The sequence below is a fragment of the Brienomyrus brachyistius genome, chromosome 11, assembly GCF_023856365.1.
Source record: "Brienomyrus brachyistius isolate T26 chromosome 11, BBRACH_0.4, whole genome shotgun sequence".
NCBI classification, from domain to species: Eukaryota; Metazoa; Chordata; class Actinopteri; order Osteoglossiformes; family Mormyridae; genus Brienomyrus; species Brienomyrus brachyistius.
Genome location: NC_064543.1, coordinates 10,696,208 through 10,718,591, shown reverse-complemented (window position 1 = coordinate 10,718,591; position 22,384 = coordinate 10,696,208). Strand labels below are relative to the sequence as shown.

At 43.0% G+C, this 22,384-nt stretch overlaps 1 protein-coding gene and 1 long non-coding RNA gene across 3 annotated transcripts; one reads left to right on the top strand and one right to left on the bottom strand.

Moving 5' to 3' along the window:
* Positions 1-693: 693 nt before the first annotated feature.
* On the bottom strand, positions 694-6,334 carry LOC125752028 (uncharacterized). The gene is made up of 3 exons (XR_007400834.1): positions 6,187-6,334; positions 3,584-3,653; positions 694-896 (listed from the first exon to the last, which is right to left on the bottom strand). It is a non-coding gene; the product is annotated as an uncharacterized LOC125752028 (long non-coding RNA).
* abcc12 (ATP-binding cassette, sub-family C (CFTR/MRP), member 12) lies at positions 6,324-22,041 on the top strand. 2 transcript variants are annotated; one of them, XM_049031546.1, is made up of 31 exons: positions 6,324-6,556; positions 7,367-7,435; positions 7,531-7,694; positions 8,205-8,351; positions 8,434-8,581; positions 9,607-9,840; positions 10,471-10,644; positions 10,893-11,040; positions 11,454-11,602; positions 11,688-11,795; positions 11,951-12,193; positions 12,399-12,470; positions 12,667-12,791; positions 12,997-13,069; positions 14,039-14,242; positions 14,543-14,677; positions 14,840-14,930; positions 15,022-15,097; positions 15,415-15,500; positions 15,588-15,691; positions 16,232-16,414; positions 17,069-17,295; positions 17,402-17,539; positions 17,674-17,860; positions 18,205-18,294; positions 18,385-18,574; positions 19,129-19,288; positions 19,509-19,587; positions 19,773-19,886; positions 20,194-20,358; positions 20,565-22,041. In XM_049031546.1, exons 2-31 carry the CDS (start codon positions 7,379-7,381, stop codon positions 20,655-20,657), a joined length of 4,164 nt encoding a protein of 1,387 aa, XP_048887503.1. In that variant the 5' UTR covers positions 6,324-6,556; positions 7,367-7,378; the 3' UTR covers positions 20,658-22,041. The 2 variants fall into 2 exon arrangements, with proteins under 2 accessions (XP_048887503.1, XP_048887502.1); XM_049031545.1 differs by lacking the exons at positions 6,324-6,556; positions 7,367-7,435; positions 7,531-7,694; ... (14 more) ...; positions 15,022-15,097; positions 15,588-15,691 and having other exon boundaries at positions 15,386-15,500.
* Positions 22,042-22,384: the final 343 nt, after the last annotated feature.

Here is a 22,384-nt window from a genome sequence, read left to right as displayed (position 1 = left end):
TCAGCCGTCGCTCTAACCCTAACCCTAACCTAACACTAAACCTAACCTCTGTGCCTCCAGTGTCTCTTTCATCTTATTCGACCAACTTCCCTGTGTGATCACCAGGAAAACAACACATCTGCAAACATCTGCTTGTGAGCTTGCAGTCGTCAATGTACTGTCAAACTAATATAAGACTGGGATATGTGGCTTGGCCACCGGTCTGCTACGCACTGTACACGGTACACTGCATTTTATATTTCCATCTCACCCTTCTTCTGATGCTCACTGTGTTTACTGGGCAAGGCTCCTTGACTGGAATATTTACAAGTGGGTATCATATGCCTTGAACCTAACGGTTTCACTACCCTCATAAATCCCCTTTCCTTGACAGTCAGCACAGAAACCATGCAATATGCAAAGTAATTGCTTCAGTGTTAAAGAATACTGAATCCTGAGGGATTCCTGTGGAAATCCATAATCTAGTCAGCGTGATTCCCTTTGCCTTACCTTGCGGTCGCACTGCCACCTGCTGGACAGAAGTAGTACTGTACCATCCAACTCAAACTTTAGCTCCAGCGCAGTTCAGGCTCCAAAAATATGCAGGAGAGCAGAGTGGAGACGGGTACTAATGGAAGAAATGAGAGGTGAAACCCCACTGATGGTGTATTACTTGTGCACTGTAATTTACGGGCAGTGGTGTGCAGCGCTTGAGCAATTGTGCTTCATTGCTGCAATTAAGTATTATTTTGACAACTTTACACTTAACCCACTTCTGTCTGCAGTGGCACAGTAGAAACACAAGTACAGTCAGTCCAGGAGAAGCATAAAATCCAGTCCAGTCTCAGCAGTGTTGCCAGGTTCCGCAAAATTCTCCAGTCTGAGCTCTGTAGAAATCCGCACAACGTAAGCTGAAACTAAATAAAAGAACAAAATGATCATTATGTAACTATAGGAGTACGAGTACTATTTCAATCCTGATGTAAAATGTATTTCATGTATCCAGAATGAAAAACGCAACAGACAATGTGGTATATGCCAAATTATTGCCATGAATGTTATAACTAATTTAATATCCGGAATGCTTCATATTTTAAAAGTGATTAATAGATATCTAGGCATGACTTTGACAAGCTTTCATCGACAACTGCTGATGTCAATAAAAATCTACGCTGTTTTCGTTTTTGTTGTGTGATTTTTTTTTGATGCATAAATAATAAAACTTTAAACAGGGGTGACAGAAATACATGTTGTGATTAAAAACAGCATCTCACCTCTCGTTTGGAACCCCATGCAGATGGCTATTGTATTTAACTGACTATCTTGCACCACCAGTTCACTTAAGCCTGCATTTAATACTATCTAAATACTCTTGATACATAAGTGGTATTAATATCAGACACTTTATGACTTTTACTGAAGACATTAATGGGTGACCTTTAACTTTTCCTCTGGTGCCTTCCTTTGGTTGTCATCATTCACATTGTTGAGATGCCACACCAGACTCCCTATCGCTGGCAGCAGCTCTAAGCACAACAGCTCCAGATCAAGGTCTCCTCTGCTAGGATCATCACTCTGCACCCCTCATTGGCCTTCTGATATAATGAAGGGAGAATCCCCCTCTCCACATTACTCAGGGAAACTTGAATCCTACACGTCACCTTTCCCACCTGTAGGGTTGCCAGATATAATGTTTTATCCCACTTCTGACAGTGTAGCCCCCCCACACCCAAAGCTGCAACCCAGCTGTCACCCGTAAGGCAAGTTAATGTAATAATGCTGTTGTGCTGCAGCCAGTGCTTTTGTTAATATAAAAATTATATTATAATCCCTGATCTTGGACTACTATTCTGATTACTTCCATTGCATGCTTCCATCTGAACATTTATCATTTAATAAGGTACACATATTGAGTTGAGTTGATCTTTTCTAATTTTTTTTGCATTTAAGGAGCAAAAACGCGCCAAATCAATTAACCACATTTATTTTTTTTATTCTCAAAAGTAACATTATTATTGTAACATCTGTAGTAAAATGTTGTTTTCTGACCTTTTATTTTAGAAGAGCCCCATCCAGGGCTCACTTTACTTTACTTACATCAGTTTACTCTAAAAGAATTTTTAGGGTGCTAGTTTTTATTTTTTATTCAAAACCATCTTACCTCTCTTCTTTTGATTGTGTATGTATCGTGTTTGTGTGTGTGTGCCAAGTGGAGTCAAAAAATGCAGCAAATGGTTCATGAAGCATCATTTTGTCCATCAATATGTAACAAATATCAAGCAACTGGGGCTCAAACCAGCAAAGGATGAATGACAAGGAATCAAGGGACAAGCAAGTGGCAGAGGACACAGAACAGCGCAAGGAGCTGGATGTGACGACAAAAGTTAGGTGAAAACTGTTAGTCTTCTATATTTCAGTAATCGATACATCGGGCTACATGAACGGCCAAAACGTAATTCTTAAAGCTACTCGTGACGCTTTGGATGAAATGTGCTGCAAAGAAGCGAAATGACATTTTTCATTATGTATCAGTCACCGATAGCACACTGAATTGGGTCAAAGTGTCAGTAAACAGGATATAATCTTATCTTCACTAAAATAATCTTGCCTTGTGTAGTCTAGGCTCCATTCATCCTGTCTTGACATTGTCCTGAATAGCATATTCACATATTGAATGAACTCTTCTATGCTATTTATGGGAGTAAACCCCCCCCCCCCTCCCCAACTGAATACAGTGAACAGAGCATGTCTGGAATTCTGCTTGAAGAATCACTCTGGCTTCTCAAAGGCACATATCATGGAAGAAGAAGGCAAGAATTTTCCAGTGGTGCATGAGGTCAGCTCTCAGATGGTTATGTTGCCAGATCCTCTGGGTCCTATGACCACTGGAGGCTAATTCCACTGTCAGACCCCCCTCCCACTTCAGATTCAGAAGGTCTAACAACTCCCATAAGTCTTTTCAGAACTTAAAATTTTCCTGGAACAAATACTACTTTGCTTTATCCATCCTACTTATCCTATTCAGGGCTACGGGGGTCCAGCACCACAGAAGCTATGGGTGCAAGGCAAAGAATAACCCAGGATGGGGCACCAACCCATCACAGGGCACACTCACACACCCCATTCACACCTACAGACAATTTGGTAATTGTAATTCACAATAGTATGTCTTTGGACCGTGGAGGGAAACCAGATTTCCAAGAGGACGCCCCATGACGACATTTGGAGAACATGCAAACTCCACACACATGGAACCTGGGCAGAGACTCAAACCCTGGTTGGAGAGGTGTGAGGCAACAGTGCTAACCACTTCACCATCATGCCGCCCCCCTTTATTTAAATAAAACAAATAAATAATCACACGAAATTGCTTTCTTTTAAAATCTATTACAATATTTTTGCCTTTTGTGCATCCATTTTTGCAGAGGTGGATAGTTCGGTTCTAGAGAGTGAAAATCCAGTTCAGTATAATGAGTCACAGTCACAGGTTACTGAACTGGCTAGTTGAAACAAAATTTTGGTCTGGATTTTTACTTTCTGGACCTGAACTATCCACCTTTTTGTGTGCAATATCTGTGCTTTTAAAAAATAAGCCCACACATACCTGTAATGATTGTCCTCATGGTTCTGGCCAAGGACAAACAGTGCCTGGCTTCTCCAAATGCATGAACCTTCTAGTATTAAAACATGCCATTAGTACGAAAGTGCAGAGACTGTCTTCCTACCACTGAGCTTTGTTTGACCATGCATACATGTTTATCAATATTTTAATATTAAATGATCTAACATCAAACAGTCACATGAATGTCAGTGGTAATTTGTACCAGGTATAGAGTGTAAGGATCTGAAGCTGTATGTTGTATATTAGATCAAATCCTATGTGATTAGAGGTATAAATTACCATTGATATTTAACTGAGTGGTGGAAGCTTAAGGCATTCATTAAACAAAGTGTATAAGGGATTAAAATGGTCTGTGTTTAGCCAATGTGATTCAGATTTGTACACAATGACGCCCAATGTTTCCCGCCCAACACCATCCTTGAAGACTCTCCTCCCTGTGCCTCGCATGCTCACTTGTATCTTATTTCGTTCTTGTATGAACACTCAGGGTTCTGTGTCAGGGGCCATCATATTCTGAGGCAGACACAAGAACAAGATGATCCCTTGTTTTGAAAACCGGTGGACCACAAGCTAAGATGAGCCGCTACATGGACGGTGTAATCCGGAGCTGGACCCGAGGCAGGACAATGAGATACACCTCTGTGGTGTCACATCTGGACCCACAAGACACGCAGCTCTCCCGAGGCATTCCCGTCTCACAAAGCGGTAATCTATCCTTCAGTTTTCTGTTATTTATCTTTAATTTATCTGTTGGATCAGAATAAACATGGGAGCCTATATACTTTTATTTGAGCGTGATTGTTAGTGATAACTCAGCTATTGGTTGGTTTTATAACTGATAATTGGTACAAAAAGAGTTAATGAGGTCTTCCTCTGGAGATTACACTTTTAACTGTATCAGACATATGGATAGTTTACCTTTAAACATAAGGTAATTTAAAAGCAATTTAGCTTTGACATTTCAATGAGGATGATATGAGGATGATATATTTACTTGTATGACAGAAGTACAACATCCCAAGCATGTCATTATAACATCTTATTAATTAAATTAACTCAGCGCCTGCTAAATATTTGTAGGGACCACAGGCAAAGCTATACTTGGGAGGCCCCCTCACCAGTAAAACTCATGATCATTTCAATTTCTTCGGCCTTAGACAGCTGAATATTCTGCCCCAGAAGGCGCCTCTACCTAAGGCCGTCAGATTCCTGAATACCTCTACAGCGCTTATTATTTCAGACTTGCTCCATACAGTACATACGCAGCATGCACTTTATCTGAGCTGTGTTGCTGTTTTCTATGCTTTCTATGCTTTTTATATCTTCTTTTTCACTATAACTTAATGTCCCTGATTCTTTGCATATTTATTATATTGCATTTTTTTCTATTTTAATTCTTTTATTGCTGTTACTTTTATGCTTTATGAAGTAGACCGGCGTTCATTTTACTGCTGGTTATAGTCTAACTGTATAACCTGCATGTGACAAATAAAAATCCTTGAATCATATATAGTTGGCGCCAGCCCTGAATTAACCTTTTGACCAAGTCGTCCACCATCGGGTACATTATATATGAAGAGCATATCAGCACACTTCCATGTGTTTAATAGTTCAATTAACGCAAACATTTGAGGGGGAAAAAATCATTATCGTTGTAGACAAGAACTAGTCTTGTTTAAACATACTAAATTACTGTAGTTTTCTGACTAGTTCCTCTGGATTGACATGCCTGCTCTCTCATTTTAGTCCTTTACTTCCACCTAGCGGAGATTCAATGAATAACGCCAATTAGTGTGAAGTGTATCAGAAACGCTGACAGACTTTTAATAATGGATAAATAAAACGAACAAACATAAACTATAATTAAAACTATGACGTCTTTCTGGATATAATGAGTTTCACGTCCGATTCTTTTAATATGTATATCTTTTTATGTTTGGTGAATGTGGTTACTTTGTCGTACGTTAAACTAAATTTACGCTTGGTCTATACCCCTCGTGTTTAAATTGGTGATATTACAAGCGATCCATTTTACTCAAGTTAGGGAAGTATATAAATAAATGGGGGCGGCCTCACACCTCTGGGATCCAGGTTCGAGTCTCTGCCTGGGTTACATGTGTGCGGAGTTTGCATGTTCTCCCCATGTCGTCGTGGGGTTTCCTCCGGGTACTCCGGTTTCCCCCCACAGTCCAAAGACATTCTGAGGCTGATTGGCCTTGCTAAATTGCCCGTAGGTGTGAGTGTGCCCTGCGATGGGCTGGCCCCCCATCCTGGGTTGTTCCCTGCCTCGTGCCCATTGCTTCCGGGATAGGCTCCGGACCCCCCCGCGACCCAATAGGATAAGCGGTTTGGAAAATGGATGGATGGATGGATGGATAAATAAATGGCGAATTTAGCCTACACGAAGCAGTAGCTATATTTAACTTGTACATTTCTAATACACGCTCGGCGGGCGCTAAATTTTATGATCGACTTCTTGATAATATTTTATATTGACGCGCAATTGACTAATAGTATGTCTTATAATTAACCTGTGTAAACCGACTCAGCAAACTATAAAAGTGGATAATCTGCTGAACACATACCCGTTTTGGCATAGGACTGTACTCCATGTCTTACTATTGCTTTTCCCCTACAGCCGCGTAACAACAGCAACAGCAGCTCCCTTAGAACCAGGCTTTACTCATGTTTAAGTGCTTTTTCCCGCTGTTCTATCTACGGACATTCTGTGTACGTTCTGGGTTTCTGTGACTGGGTTCAGTGTGACTCACACTGGGTTCAACTGACATGAACAACTGACTGTTAATACCGACCTTGGATTAGCGATTATACATCTACGTAAACGACGAGTTTGTTTGCTTTTTATGTGAAAGCGAAGGGGCTGAAATTTAACACTTAATTGTCTATTCATTTTTAAACCTGCTGTTCTTCTACTGATGATCACATTCGTAAAAGGTACGTTTTTTGCTTGTAGGAAGGGAACTTTGGTGTCACATCTTTGAAAGTATGCTGGTATGAATCTCTCCACATTCCACGATAATGGTTGGCAAAGCCCATGACAAAACAGTGACAGAGACCACAAGCTTTAATAGAGAATGAAGTACTAATATAAATTATATATAGTTAAGACACAGATTTATCTGTTTTTGGAAACCCCGAAGCTTTTACCGTCTCCATTTGATGAAGTGATCTTTTATGAGAATGGTAGCATTAGGTTAGAGAAATTTCCGTTTTACTGCCTAAAGTGTGATTTGGCCCTAATGTCTGGGGCGATTTAGTTAAATATTAAAACCGATGTGTACCAGAGCCAAACTGTAGAGATGAGATGGCAAAGTGGGCTGAGAGAGTGATGAGACCTCTGTACAAAGTGATCTTTGAGCCTCATAAAATTCTGCGAATATATAAAGCTCTTGGACAAACTTCGATAATGCATTTCACCGGACCTTTCCGTGCCACCTATCCTTTCAGGTATTGTCTAATTCTCATTTTAAATGATTGAAAATCACTTGAATAAGAATCTACCGTGGAGCAGATGCTGTCACGAGAGCAGTTGCTCAGCGTTTGTTTAAAGATTGATCTGATGTGCTCTTATGGTTATGTACGATTCTTCACGGTCGTTACTCTTTTTTTGTTAATTGGAGTATATTAAATGGAGATTTTAAAAAAAAATAGCACAGCGTGGAAATACCATGTAGATATGAAGACATTTGCTTTTGGATGCCTGTCTTTGATGGAGGCCCTCACTGTGATATTCTCTTCTTGCAGGTCCTAGCAGACATGACAAGTAAAATGAATGACTTTGGCGATTCCGAGATGGTTAAGGGGATCTCTTTCGTGAGTTCACAGTCACTCCCATCCCTCTTCTGTCTTGTCCATGGTCTCTTTCCCAACCTTCTCATTTCCATTCTTTTCCCTTCTGTCCTGTAAAGAAAAAGAGAAGAGAGAGCCTCCCCTTGGAGTCTGCATCCAACAGCATCGTCGGCTCTCCTGAGTTACTGCCATCTCTAGACTTCCGGGACGAGGAGCCTTCAGCCCAACATCACAAGTACTACGCCAGCTGTCAGAATATGATTCCTCTCCGGTTTACTTCTCAGTGAGTACAGGTGCTGCTGTCATTGATCTCCGCTGGGGTTCAAATGATGGTTAGGGTTAGGGTTAGGGATCCCCCGCTAGCACCTATACGAATCTTAATACTCAGACACCACCCAACATGCGTGAAATGTGGGACAATTCTAGGATTTGACCCCTAGGAGGGGGGGTTCTACCTCCTGTAAAACTACAGGACACCCACCCGCACCATTAAAGCAGGGGAGGGGGAATCCCCATGGTAATACTTACTGAGCCGGGTTCTATGGAATGTATGCAAAAATATGGGACAAATTACTAAATGGTTTTATAAAAATCATTCTTAGGGGGACTGAGACGAAAAAGATCGGGGGCTGACACCCCACTAAATAGGGTGTAGCACTGCCTGGGCTTGAAGGGATCATACCAATGTCTGCTTCCATGTGTCAAAATATTTTCAGTCTGCTATCTTCATTGCTTGCCATGTGCTACAAGGACAGGTGGTGCCAAAATCTGAGGTCAGTGGCACTTTCTGCAGGTCTAACCCCATGGATGATGCTGGGTTTTTCTCCTTCACGTCATTCTCCTGGATGACACCCTTAATGTGGAAGATCTTCAGGAAGAGGCTGGACCACGGTTCTTTGTCTTTGTCGCCACAAGACAGTGCTCACGTTAACGGAAAGAGGTACTCGTACTGTCCTTGTTGCATTTTTTTTTTTTTTGACATTTTGAATGGTGGAATCCCTTAGTGATTTCATGCTTTTCAGGTTCCAGAGGCTTTGGGAAGCAGAGGTAGCCAGAGTGGGATTTGAGAAGGCATCCTTGGGACGAGTCATGATTCGTTTTCAGAGAACGAGAATGTTCGTGGCGTTCTTCATCAGCGTTTTGTTTACAGTAGCGGTTTTTATTGGACCGGTATGTGTCTCCAAGAATAAGGTTCATGAGTTTAGGTGGCTTTCGTTATGTGGATTTTTAGTTATCATGGTGTGAAACTGTGTGTGCGCGTATCTGTGTGTGCGCGTATCTGTGTGTGCGCGTATCTGTGTGTGCGCGTATCTGTGTGTGCGAGTGCTTTGGGATGAGTCAGGATGCATCGGTTGAGCATTGTCAATGCAATCTGTGCATGTGGAATAATCACAAATCATCGCAACACCACTAATATATCTGACACATAGATAATAACGAGTTTTGTTTGGCTGTACAGATGCTTCCCAGGTTTTGATGAGGTTATGTTCTGATATATCTACCTGTTATACTGCATTTTAATACATTACACATAACCTGACAAACATCATATCCTAGCCTAGTCTACCATAAACATGCTTAGAGCAATTACAGTTGGGCAGAATACTTATCACAAATCCTGTTTTGTAATAAAATGTTGAATATCTCATGTAATTTATTAAATAATCATACCCATCGTAAAGTCAAAATATCGTAACAGGGACCATCGTAACCCGGGGAGCGTCTGTAGTTCATTTTGCGTAGTTTCATCTCTTTTTGTGTTATACATATTGCAGTCGTGGAAAATTCACATATCGTGATACGATATCGTTGTAGCCCTAGTTTTTAGCTGGGCTGTATCCTTCATTGCACCCACTGCTTCTTGGGACAGACCCTAAGGGGCTCACTACTAATAGGATAATTGGCTGTGGTAAATGTATGGATGGATGAATGAAGAGGTTATTGTCGTAGTTCTGTGTGCTGTATTTGTCACAGCTACATGTAAACACAAAATGCAAGTCTGTTTACTTTATTTCATAGCTACCATTCTGCCTTATTGTGCTTAAGTATTTTTATTATGGTGGAGTTGACCAGCTTGCATTTCAATGCAGGTTATAGTCTGACTGTATACTGTGTACGTGACATATAAAACATTTAAAACCCTTGAATGTTGAATTTAGCCATTTTAATAATGTTCATTTGTCTTTTATTTGCAGTCTGTCCTAGTTTATGAAATTTTGAACTTTGTGGAGATTCAGGACTCCAACGTACTTCATGGGGTTGGTCTTTGTTTTGCCCTTTTCACCTCCGAATTTTGCAAAGCCTTCCTCGTATCGCTGCTCTGGGCAGTGAATATACGGACTGGCATCCGAGTCAAAAGTGCCTTCTCCACCCTGGCCTTCCAGAAGATCATCTCTCTGAGGATGCTCAACAACATTTCAGTGGGGGAAGTAGGTGGACTTTCGCTAAATTTTGCTGTGTTTCGTGTCAGAATGCATTTCTTTGAGAAGCCTTTGGGATAGAAGCTAAGCTGGTTTCATAGGCTCAAGATGGATAATAACCCTAAGACTGCAGAGCACCCAGACCCATTAAAGGTGTGGCAACATTTCTGGTCGTCCAGTGGAGTATAGCATTTCATTTTAAAATAATTTTTTTGTTCACGTAGTTATTTTATGCAACGTTAAGTTAATGTAACATGTTCTTAAGTGTTCTGTGTAGTGTTCATAATTGATGGTAATTTAAGAAACCAAGAAATTTTGCCCTGTTTTTATTCATATTCACCTCCCCCCCCCCCCCAGCAAAAAACAAAACCGAGGTAAGGACCTAAACTGTGGCTCAAAAATCGAGGCCTGAACTGAACCATGGGTCTGGAGGCTCGTTACACCCATAATTTTAACTGAACCTTCATTGAAATCATGTGTCGTGAGATGAATGTTTTTAGTCACACAGGTATCCAGGATATCTGGGGATATCTGGACCAGGTTTTTAATCAGCTCCAATGATTCCAGTAACACTCAATCAGTGAGTATGAATTAACGAAGGGGGAATGATTTTTTTTCTCTGCTTTTGCTTCCCTCCAGATAATTAACCTGCTCACTAATGATGGGTACCGGATGTTTGAGGCTGTCATATTTGGTACATTCGTTTTCTGCTTACCACTGCTGCTGATCATTTGCGTCTCGTATGCCTGCTATATCCTGGGCTACACAGCCTTAATTGGTGTCCTCGCGTACGCCGTCTTCATTCCTGTACAGGTACGTCTCACCCTGCATCCTGTCTCTTGTAATAAAAACACACATGACCTCACTTCGCCAAACCTTGTTTTATAACATAGTATAGCCTCATGCTGCCTGCATGGTAAAAAAACGTATAAACATTGGTTAAAGTTCTTTGTAACGATTGTTAAACATTAACATAATGGTGGAAGTTTTTTTTAGCACTTTTTTTTTTTGAACGATTGTGCAATAGGAGAGTTAAACTTTTCCCCTTATTTGTTCTCAAGTTTGGTATGGGCAGATTGATCAACTTCTACAGGAAGAAGACCATCTCTGTGACGGACACACGCGTGCGCACCATGAATGAGATCCTTACATGTGTCAAGCTCATCAAAATGTACGCCTGGGAAACCTCTTTTGAGGAAAAAATCACTGGTAGGCACCTACCCCTGTACAAATCCCCACCCCTCCCCAACCACTGACCACCAGTGAAGTCATCGACTGCCTTTGTAATCGTACTGATGTAAGAGCCAACTGGCCAATGTTTCTACACACTAAGCATCAGCTGGAATCATCCAGGTGACCTCGTTAACCTCATCCAGAAACCTGCTGCTTTTGGACACGGGTACTTCCACTGCTCAAAGGTTCCCCAGGCCAGGTGCTGTCAACATCTGGCACCATCTGGGTTTCTGCACCCAGCAGTTAGTGTAGCCATTCTGGACGTTTCATGCAGATTAATGTACTGGGTCATGATTTTGAATATGGGACCCCACTGCCACAATGGCCAGTATTAGGAGCTTGGATGCCTTCCTGGGTGGCAGCAATATGTTCGCTGTGGTTGTCCTCAGATATCAGGAAGAAGGAGAAGCTCTTACTGCAGAAAGCTGGCTACATTCAGAGCCTGAATAACGCCATCACCACCGTCATCCCCACTGTGGCCACCATCCTTGCCTTCGTTGCACACACATCCCTGGGGTTCCCCCTAAACTCGTCGTCTGTGAGTGCTCCCGTTCCTCCTTCACCTGTTGCTTTTGTGCTCCCTAGTAGCTGACCGTGACCTGGAGCCTCGTTTTTTGTTGCAGGCCTTCACCATCATTGCCATTTTCAATTCCATGCGCTTCACTCTGGGCCTTCTCCCGTTTGCAGTTAAATCCATGGCAGAGTCTAAGGTCTCCTTGACACGCTTGAAGGTGGGGGTCACCACTTTTTCTGCTGTATACCGCATATCCACTGTTGTACCACTCATTGTTGCCTCAAGAATTCATCAGCTAGCCTTTCTGGAAGCAGCACATGGCAAATAGTACATTCAGAAACATCACTAATACTTGTTCACCCATTTGTGTAGAAAATCCTATGTATGGAAAACCCGGAATCCTATGTGAGGATGGAAGCAGGGTCTCCTTATGCCCTGGTGATGGAGAAAGCATCTTTCTCATGGGAAAATACCCAGGGGGGGCCGGAAAAAATGCAGGACTCCCACGCCAATGGGGTGAAGGGCAGGAAGGGAAAACCCCAGGCTCAGAATGGGACATGTACCCCCGAGAAGGTCAAACTTGTGCTGAGAAACATCAACTTTGTGCTACCTAAGGTACCGGTCTGACTGCTGGCCAATGGAACTTTATTATAACACGTTAGATTTAGGTTTGCCCAATGACAAAGCCTTGCTGTGCTACCCCACATATATTTTTAATTGCGGGATAAATAAAGTGAAGTGAATTGAATTTAATTGAAATCATGCTGTATTTCTTCAGAATCTCTATTGACACTTTAACCCTTTAATACTTTCCTTTCAGGGAGGTCTTCTTGGAATCTGTGGGAATGTAGGATCTGGAAAAACATCCTTAATATCAAGCATTCTGGAGCAGGTAAGTTTAGGGAGCACAGAACTGTACGTGTATTTTAGATAGTATCATGTAATAAAACATTACAAATTCTGTCTGAATGAGTACTGTTGTAGTCATTCGGTTTCACATTCTTTTCCTGTTAGTGAATCATTTCTGCTTAATAGTTGACATTATATAACACTTGGTCATGAAGGGTATGACTTTGCACCTTGTTCAGTTGCACCTCCATCACGGCTTGGTGACCGCAAATGGGACGTTCGCCTACGTCGCCCAGCAGGCCTGGATTTTTCATGGGACTGTACGAGACAACATTCTTATGGGGGAGGAGTTCGACGAGGACAGGTACTACGCAACTGTTGCTTTAGTCTGACCTTAACCTTGCGGCTTTGACCTGTGTTATTGCTTTGTGTTATTGACAGTGGACTGCACAATTGGTGTAATAAGGATGTAACTGTGCTGTGGGTCATGTTTTCAGTCTACGTGACATTTTGACTGACTGCAATAAAATGACTCTGCGTTTTAATGAACCCAGTCATGCCTTTCACAGGTACAACAAAGTGATCAGTGCCTGCAGCCTTAAGCCTGACCTGGAAATCCTCACTTTCGGGGATAAAACTGAAGTAAGAGAGCCTTTCACTGAACGCATGGTGGGGAGCCAGACGTTGAGGTTTAGTGGGGTGGGCTTAGGGTGTGCTGTCAATCATTACCCATGTTAACTGCTCATGGGAGTTTTACTTGCATACCCAATCAGATTTTAGATGTGGTGGGTCCAAGCAACTAGAGGAGGCAGGACCAACCAATCAGGTATCTTGGTTCCACCTCGTGTACAAGCTGATTGGTTATCTCTCTGAACCAGTCATTTTGCCTTCTCCACTCAGAAAATTTTTGTGTAAGTAAAAGTCCCACAAAAATGTTAATTCAAAGGGAATGATGAAGTAACCAGTAAGTGATGGCAGAGTCCCATGTACCAGGGATTTGTAGCCTCAATAATCCACACATTTTTCCCTGGCTATCACCACAATTTTTTTTTGTGTAGGGTCAACTCATTTAATGAATCATTTATCAGTGTGTCACTCAAGGTCAAAGGGTTAACAGTCTAAGTAGTATTGCTGAGTGGTGTCACTCTTGACATGATGATGATATGATTCATGTGTCCGGTATTCTGAGTAATATCCAATGATCTATGAGAAGTCTTCAAATGATCTCCAGCTTGCTGAGAAGGTCAGTTGAGGGCAAGTTTTCAGACAGTGTGGGGGAGGGTTGGGCTTTACATAACTTCTTGAGTGGATGGTTATGCAATGGGAGTGTTCAATTTTCAACTGGTGACAAAAAGGGAAGTGGTGGGGGATGGTAGCACAGTGGTTAGCGTGGTCGCCTGAGTGTGAAGTCTGCATGTTCTCCTCGTGTCATGGGGTTTCCTCCATATACTCAGGTTTCCACCCACAGTTCACAAACAAGCTAAGGCCAGCTAAGCTTCTGGGCTAGGCTCTGGACCCCACAACCCTACACAGGGCAAGCAAGTATGGAGAATGAATGAAGGAATGGATGGTGACAAAAAGGTAAACAGTACTCTGTTCCCTTGCCTGAAGATCGGTGAAAGGGGCCTGAATCTCTCAGGTGGGCAGAAGCAGAGAGTGAGTCTGGCCAGAGCTGTGTACTCGAACAAGGACATCCTGCTGCTGGACGATCCTCTCTCCGCTGTGGACGCCCACGTGGGGAAGCACATCTTCGAGGAGTGCATCAAGAAGGAGCTGAAGGGGAAGTCAGTCATCCTGGTGACGCATCAGTTGCAGGTACTGGCTCACATGACCCTCTTTTATTGTGACGAGCAGATGTAACAGCCAGTGTGATTGACTGCGTGTGATTGACACAGATGAGCACCTTCCTTTAAAAGTGAGCATAACCATTTGATAATGAGTATATTCAGAACCAAAATGCATGAAGAACAGGATTTATCATGCAGTTTTTGAAAATGAATGAATTTTCTCTGAGTTCCCACAAATGCCAACATGTGACCTACTATTATATTGTTGATTGACATACTAGACATATGCTGCCCTGATTGTGGCCTGATGGTGCTCTGCCCCCCCCAGTACCTCGAGTTCTGCGATGAAATCCTCCTTCTTGATAATGGAGAGATTAAAGAAATTGGAACCCACAAGGAATTGATGAAGTTAAAGCGTCATTATGCAAAGCTCATTACTAACTACAAGCTGGAGCAGTCGAATGTAAGACACACTCGCCACCATTTCACTATTTACGTTGGAGAAAATAAACAACACAAATTGCTGTTTTATTCAGATCAGTATTGTTCAGCAGTGGTTGATCAATAGACTGTTATCATGCTTCAGATAAATGCCTAATTCATAATATTTGTCTTCTTCATAAAGAATGCAAGCAAGGCTGATTCTGAGCCTGATGCAGCAGAGTGTAATGAGAAAAATGATTCTGACAGTGTAGCAAACGGAATAGAGAATCCTGGTAAGTTGTGTTCGGTTTGCACAGTAATGGTGTAATGCCTTTGGTTTGAAACCGGAATGCAAGTGTAACTAAATATGCAACCTCTTCACAGCATTTGACATGTCAGACGAATCAGGCGGAACAGACGGGTCAAAAGTCGAATCCGCGAGTCATGACGTTAAAGGTACCTTAATAATTAAACGGGTCTTCCCATGCAAACTGATTAATGGCAAAGTTCAAATGAACCGAGGCATAAAAATCACAAACCTTGGAAGGGATCGGTTAAATGGGTTGCTGTTTATGTTTCACGATTTAAATTTTACTCTACGCAATTAACCGGCTGCCAAATTATTAATCTTTAGGGAAACGTAAGATGTATTCTTCTCGTGATGTTTTTTGACAGGCATCTTGTTTATGAACTTTTACTGATTCCATGAGCAGCAGCTTACAGTGAGTAAATGATGGGCTGTGTTTATGCTGAATTTGTCATTCCTGTGATAGGTACCAGTGACCAGCTTGTCTCCAAGGAATCTGCCCAGGAGGGCTCAGTGACATGGAGGACCTATCACCAGTACTGCACAGCAGCCGGAGGTAAGAATTCTGATAGGTTAGTGCACACAGAGGCATGAGTGCTAGAAAGCCATCGATTGTTTCAATACAGCTCTCCTGTGCTTGCAGGTTATATCATAACCTTGATCATCCTCATCATTTTCATACTGCTTGTGGGAACGACGGCTTTCAGTAGCTGGTGGCTCAGTTATTGGCTAGAACAAGGATCTGGGGTAATGTCACTGGTTGAAAATTTTCATTAAAAATCTCAAATTTTTATTTGAAATCTGTAACCTCATGGGGGCGGCATGGTGTTGCCTCACACCTCTGGGACCCGGGTTCGAGTCTCCGCCGGGGTCACATGTGTGTGGAGTTTGCATGTTCTCCCCATGTCGTCGTGGGGTTTCCTCCAGGTACTCCGGTTTCCCCCCCACAGTCCAAAAAACATGCTGAGGCTAATTGGAGTTGCTAAATTGCCCATAGGTGTGCATGTGAGAGTGAATGGTGTGTGAGTGTGCCCTGCGATGGGCTGGCCCCCCATCCTGGGTTGTTCCCTGCCTCGTGCCCATTGTTTCCGGGATAGGCTCCGGACCCCCCCGCGACCCAGTAGGATAAGCGGTTTGGAAAATGGATGTAACCTCATTACAAGTATATTGGAGACATTTATTAGTTTTTGTTTTTGTATATCATAAGTATTTTGATCGTAAATGCCAAGAGAAGCTGGGTCGAAAATCAAGCATACAGGTCACATTCCGGAAATTTCACCAAAACAGGGAAACTCCACAAACGGTGACGACAGTGGGAACATATCGGACAACCCGGACCTCCTCTTCTACCAGCTGGTGTACTGCATAGTCATTGTGGCCATGGTTCTCTTCAGCGTCATCAAAGGCTACTCCTTCACTAAGGTCACCCTGCGCGCCTCCTCCAAGCTCCACGACAGAATGTTTAGAAAGGTGATTTCCGTGACGACCGTACCGCCACATGTGGCCTCATTAAGTCGTCAGGTGTCTGTGGGCACCAGGCCACACAGCCCTTCTGCACAGCACTAACTGACTCGCAGCATGGAGTTGGCTGGATGGTGAACTGGAGAAGGACATGTCAGCTTCCTAACAATCATGAGGTCATTGGTTACACATGGGAGTGATCCAGGTCAGAACAAGATTGAACACTGAGTGGAAGGAAAATGCTTTTTAATAACCTATTAACTAGTGATAGCCAAATGACGCGTCACGAACCATTTGTTGTATTTTCTGACCCCACTAGATGGTGCTCTTGGTTTACTTTGAGGCTTACTTTGAGCCCTATTATGAACACTGAGCACCATCTAGTGTAGTCTGAAAATACAGGAAATGGTTCATGAAGCTTCATTTGGCCAACACTACTATTAACATTATTAATCCTGTTACCTGTCAGTAGCAGTTAGGCACCACAAGAGTCTAGTATTTGAATAATTTATTTTTCAAGCAGGTGGAAGTTCGTGAAATGTGTTGGATGTCTTTTAAGTTGAGGGCATAGGAAAGTTAACCAATTTCATCATGAACAGATTAATGTCACCACCTCCTGTGGTTACCTGCTGAGGTTATATTAACCTGTTATGTTACATTCAGATTCTCCTGAGCCCAATGAGCTTTTTTGACACCACACCCACGGGCAGGATGGTCAACCGCTTCTCCAAGGATCAGGACGAGGTGGACACTGCCCTGCCATTCCACTTAGAGAGCTTCTTCCAGTTCTGCTTGATAGTCGTCTTCATCCTCGGCACTGTCTCGGCTGTCTTTCCTTACCTTCTCATTGGCATAGTCGTGCTGGGCCTGGTGTTCAGCGCCATCCTTTAGTGAGTCCTCACCCCGGCTTTTTGTTTTTCTGCATGTGTGAGAAATCGATCTGATAATCGTGATCTGATCTACTATCACCTTCTGAACATTGGGTGTTTTCTGCAGTGTTTTCCAGAGGAGCATCCGGGACATGAAAAGGATGGAGAACATTAGCAGGTCTCCTTGGATCTCACACACAACATCCACCATCCAAGGTCTCGGCACCATCCATGCCTACAGCAAAGGGACGCATTACATTGAAAAGTAAGGCCTGTGCTCGCCATGTCTAACACTTGCATAATGTCTAAGAGTGTTTGAGTAAACGTAGAATGGACACTTACTCTACTGATCTAGTGTGTTGCTTCAGATCACCAGTCGTTGGGTTGTCATGGTTTCAGGTTCAAGTTGTTGAGTGACGTGAACTCGAACCACTTCTTACTCTTCAACTGTGGGACCCGCTGGCTATCCTTCAGGCTGGACTTCCTCTCTGCCATCGTCACCCTCTTAGTGGCACTGTTTGTCGTGCTGAGCCCAGAAACCATAAGTTCAGCCTTGAAAGGCCTGGCTCTGTCCTACACAATCCAGGTAAGAGCTGTGAACAAGTTCATGAACAACGTCATAGACGTTAACATCAGCAGCTAACAAAAAGCTAGCGTGATTTATGAATGACCTGGAGGACTGGACCTGTCCATCGTCAATATCTAGCGACGCAGTTAAACATGCGTCATTTAAACATCATTCATTCGGCATATTTGGAGTTAAAAATGTAACATGCTGGATACGCCGCTGTTAAATCCCACAACAGAACTGTCATCTGGTGCCCATTATCCAGCGTTCTGGTGCGCTTGTAGAGCTTGCATGACAATAATAACCACATTACCAGTGTTACAGTCACCAGAAGACCTATATAACTCTCTTCCACATTGCAGCTGACAGGAATGTTGCAGTATGTTGTGAGGCTATCAACAGAGGTAGAAGCAAAATTTACCTCCGTCGAAAGACTGCAGGAATATATCACGGTGAGACTGGTCGAGTGCCAGCTAAATGTTTCGTAAGGTACACTGTTCTTCAAACCGACATTAACATGACCGATGTTTCTTCACTTCCAGAACTGTGTCCCAGAGGCACCTAGGAAGATCGAGGATGCTAAGATCCCCAGTGGCTGGCCCCAGAAAGGGGCCATCACCTTTAAGAGCTACTGCATGAGATACAGGGAGAACACCCCCATAGTGCTGAACAACCTTAATATGAGCATTGCACCAAATGAAAAGATTGGCATTGTGGGAAGAACGGGCTCAGGTGAGTGTTTGTCACCCCGGATAAAACGGCGCGGTAAGGGAATGTAGAACATGCAGCAACACTTTACTTTAGGGGGCACAAATGATGTAATATTAAGCTATTACTTACATATTACTTAACCATAAATTAACTCTTAGTTACATATTGATCTCATGTTTGCTCATCATTAATGAATCATAACGCATCTTTTATTTCAATTAACTACTATAATGTTTACTTATAGTATACTGCTAAGTATTTGTGTCCCCTCCAAGTAAAGTGTTACCAAATACACCGTACGCGTCAAGTTTAAAGCAATCAATGAGTCCATCCATCCAACTTCTTTAACCGCTTGTCCTATTCAGGGTTGCGGGGGGGTCCAGAGCCTATTTTGGAAGCAGGGCAGTCTATGAGTCACGTTTGTTAAATTAATGAAAGCAGCCTTGCTTTCTTGTATGCTAATGCTTCATTTACTACACTTTCCCAACAATGTTAATGACTAACATGTTTGCTAAGGAAGAAATAACCCCGTAGTACGATTGCTTGAAAGTGATGCAGTTTCATCGGACTCCCAGGGAAGTCCTCGCTCGGAGTGGCCTTGTTTCGTCTCGTGGAGCCAGCCGCTGGCACGATCTTCATCGACGACGTGGACGTCAGCCTGATCGGGCTGGAGGACCTGCGCAGCAAGCTGTCTGTAATACCACAAGACCCCGTGTTGTTCATTGGCAGCGTGAGGTATGCAATCGCCGTGTGTTCGCTGGCCTGTCAGTTCCGATCGTACTCATATTAAACCCCTCACACATCCGCATTTCCTTCCTGCTTGCATAATCAATTCTTGTGTGTATTGCAATGAGTTATCCTGAGCACCGCTTTTGAATATACAGTAAAACTCGAGTCACACCAGCCTTCCATATAGCTGTATTAAATATATTTTTATTTCTTTATTAAATTGCAGATATAATCTCGACCCTTTCGACAATTACAAGGATGAGGACATCTGGAAGGCTTTGGAAAGGACATATATGAAAGATGCTGTATGTCTACAGTTCTCCAAACAGTCTTTTTCTTCCCCAGAAATATGACCTGGTGGTAACTGAATCACTTTCCTGTGTGTTTGAGGGGTGTGGGAGAATGCAGATGTTATTGGGCTGCCAGACTTACGATCACAGTGGATTTTTGCAGAGAATGTGGCCAATATCTCTCCTCTCTCCTTGCGCAGATCTCCAAGCTGCCTGGGAAGCTGGACTCAGCTGTGGTGGAGAATGGTGAGAACTTCTCAGTGGGCGAGAGGCAGTTGCTATGTATGGCCCGAGCTCTCCTCAGGAACTCCAAGGTGAGGGGCAGGCCACCACAGACCACGCCAGCAGAACAATGAACCCAAAGGCTAGACACTAATTAGTTAAGCAAATTATCTGTGTATATCCCTTTATGATAAACTCAAGTCAATGGTCTCAGTCGAGTAGTTCAGGTCCTGAAAGTAAAAATCCAGACCAAGATTTTGTTTTAACCAACCAGTTGAGTACTCTGTGACTGACTTTTTATACTCAACTGGTCGGCTGAAATAAAATCTTGGTTTGGATATTTACTTTCTGGACCTGAAATATCTACCTCTGGTTACAAACACTCTGCCCTCCCCCCAGATCATCCTTCTGGACGAGGCCACGGCCTCCATCGACTCTGAGACAGACTCCTTGATCCAGCACACCATACGAGATGCCTTCCATGACTGTACCTTGCTCACCATCGCCCACCGCATCAACACTGTGCTGGAGTGTGACCGCATTCTCGTCATGGACGGCGGAAAGGTAGGCCACCCTACCCGCCCTTGTGGACCAGTCTGGCCAGTATCCAGTAGTTTTCACACTTGAGTTACTTTAGAGAAGGATCTTCAGTTACCATCTGAAGTATCCACTAGCCTGAATAATCTTTTAACCACAAGTCTTATAGAGTTCCTACACCACAGAGATATGCGTCTTTTGTTTGGCTCTTATCTTGACTTCCTTCATCTTAGGTTGGAGAGTTTGACAGACCGGAAGTTTTGGTGCAGAGACCGGATTCTCTTTTTGCATCCCTCCTGGATGCAGCAAACAAGGTGAACACCTGAGGTGAAGCCGGTGATGGAAGCGTAAAGATGCACCAATCTGGGGATTGTCACCCACATGCAGGAAATGCAAACGACACTTGCGGCTGCATTTGTGATCACACACACGTGCTGTCTTCTCTCTCGGACACTCGCGCGCACACATACTTGTAGGGATCAGGAACATTCGCGGTGATGGCAGAAGGACAGGCCCGACCAGGAACCACTCTGAGCATCTGTGGCCGTTTGAGGAGAAATATCCCGAAATAAATTTTCTAGCGACCTGCGGTAGAGAACAAATACTCCTCTCTTGCTTGAATGAAACACTAATAATATAGCATAGCATAACCTATTTCAAAAGCGATTATTATTTGATTTCCTACAAAATTCAGAGGTCACAACTCTGGCTTGGCATTCTAAAATGCAGAATTTTAGCTTTTTGTTAAATCCCCTTATATAATACTGTGTTCCCCGGCTTCCAGAACTGATCCATCCATACGTTCATCTTCAAACTACTTCTGCCAGTACTTGAAGTGAGCCAGTACTCACTGGTACACAGTACTGGCACCAGGAATGTCTTGTGTACCAACACATAATAGCAAGGGAAGAAGTGGTACGGTAGCGGTTCCTGAGTCATCAAGACTCACAGTAAGGCAGAAATGCAAAAGAGCGCCCTCTGGTGGTTGAGATAAGCATCACATGTAGCTTCGCTGCAGCAGAGGGCGTAAACTAGGAGCTTTTGACCGGCAAAAAACCAGCGTCTCCGATAGGATGTTTACACTGTTGTCCGTAGAGTGTGATTGTATGTACGTGAGTCCAGCCTCGTGCTCTGTGCCTCCTGGAATGTAACTCGTGACAGTAACAACCCCATTCCATATGGGGGCCGGGTATATTTGACTACTTTTATGTTTCCCAGTTACGGAGCATGTGGTTTGGTCAGCAGTTTGCTTGTGTGTGTGTGTGTGTGCATGTGAGTTTGTATCTCCAGTGACTCGCTGACATGGTTTCACTACTTTTTTCAAGCATCTAAAGGTCCATACTTTAAATACCAATTAACACCAACCACATCATTAATTAAATTACAAAGTTCATTTAACCCCATACACAGCAATGAGCGATCACGTGTATCGCAGCAATTCAAACTCCCAAAGAATTAAACCCCCCCCCCCCAAAAAAAAAAAATTGAGAAATGACTTTCCAATATATGGTCCACAGTTAAAAACACTTTCTGCTGCTTTAGCTGTATTTGTATTTATTTTATATTTCCATTTTTGTAACATTTACTTAGTATCATATGCTTTATATTGTTTCTTTTTTCACCTTTTCTGACGTTTATGTAAAGCACTTTGAATTATTTCATGTATGAAAAATGTGCTCAATAAATAAAGTTGTGTTCCTCCAACCCTGACTAGCTATGAATACATTTTTATTCCCGCATTTACATTGTCAGTTTTTCTGTTATCTCACCACACATCTATCTTCTAACTACTTAGCAGGCAGCGCAGGGCATAAGGCAGGTGAGCACCCTAGACAGGATGTCAGTCCACCACAGGGCACATAATCTCTCACACACACACACACACACACACACAGGCACACACGTTTGTATTCCTATCCTTGTGGGCACCGTCCATGCATTTCTTTGGCCATAACCCTAAGTCCAATATGACGACCCTAACCCCTACCCAGTCCTGACCTTAACCATAAGTATCCATCCATTTTCCAAACCGCTTATCCTACTGGGTCGCGGG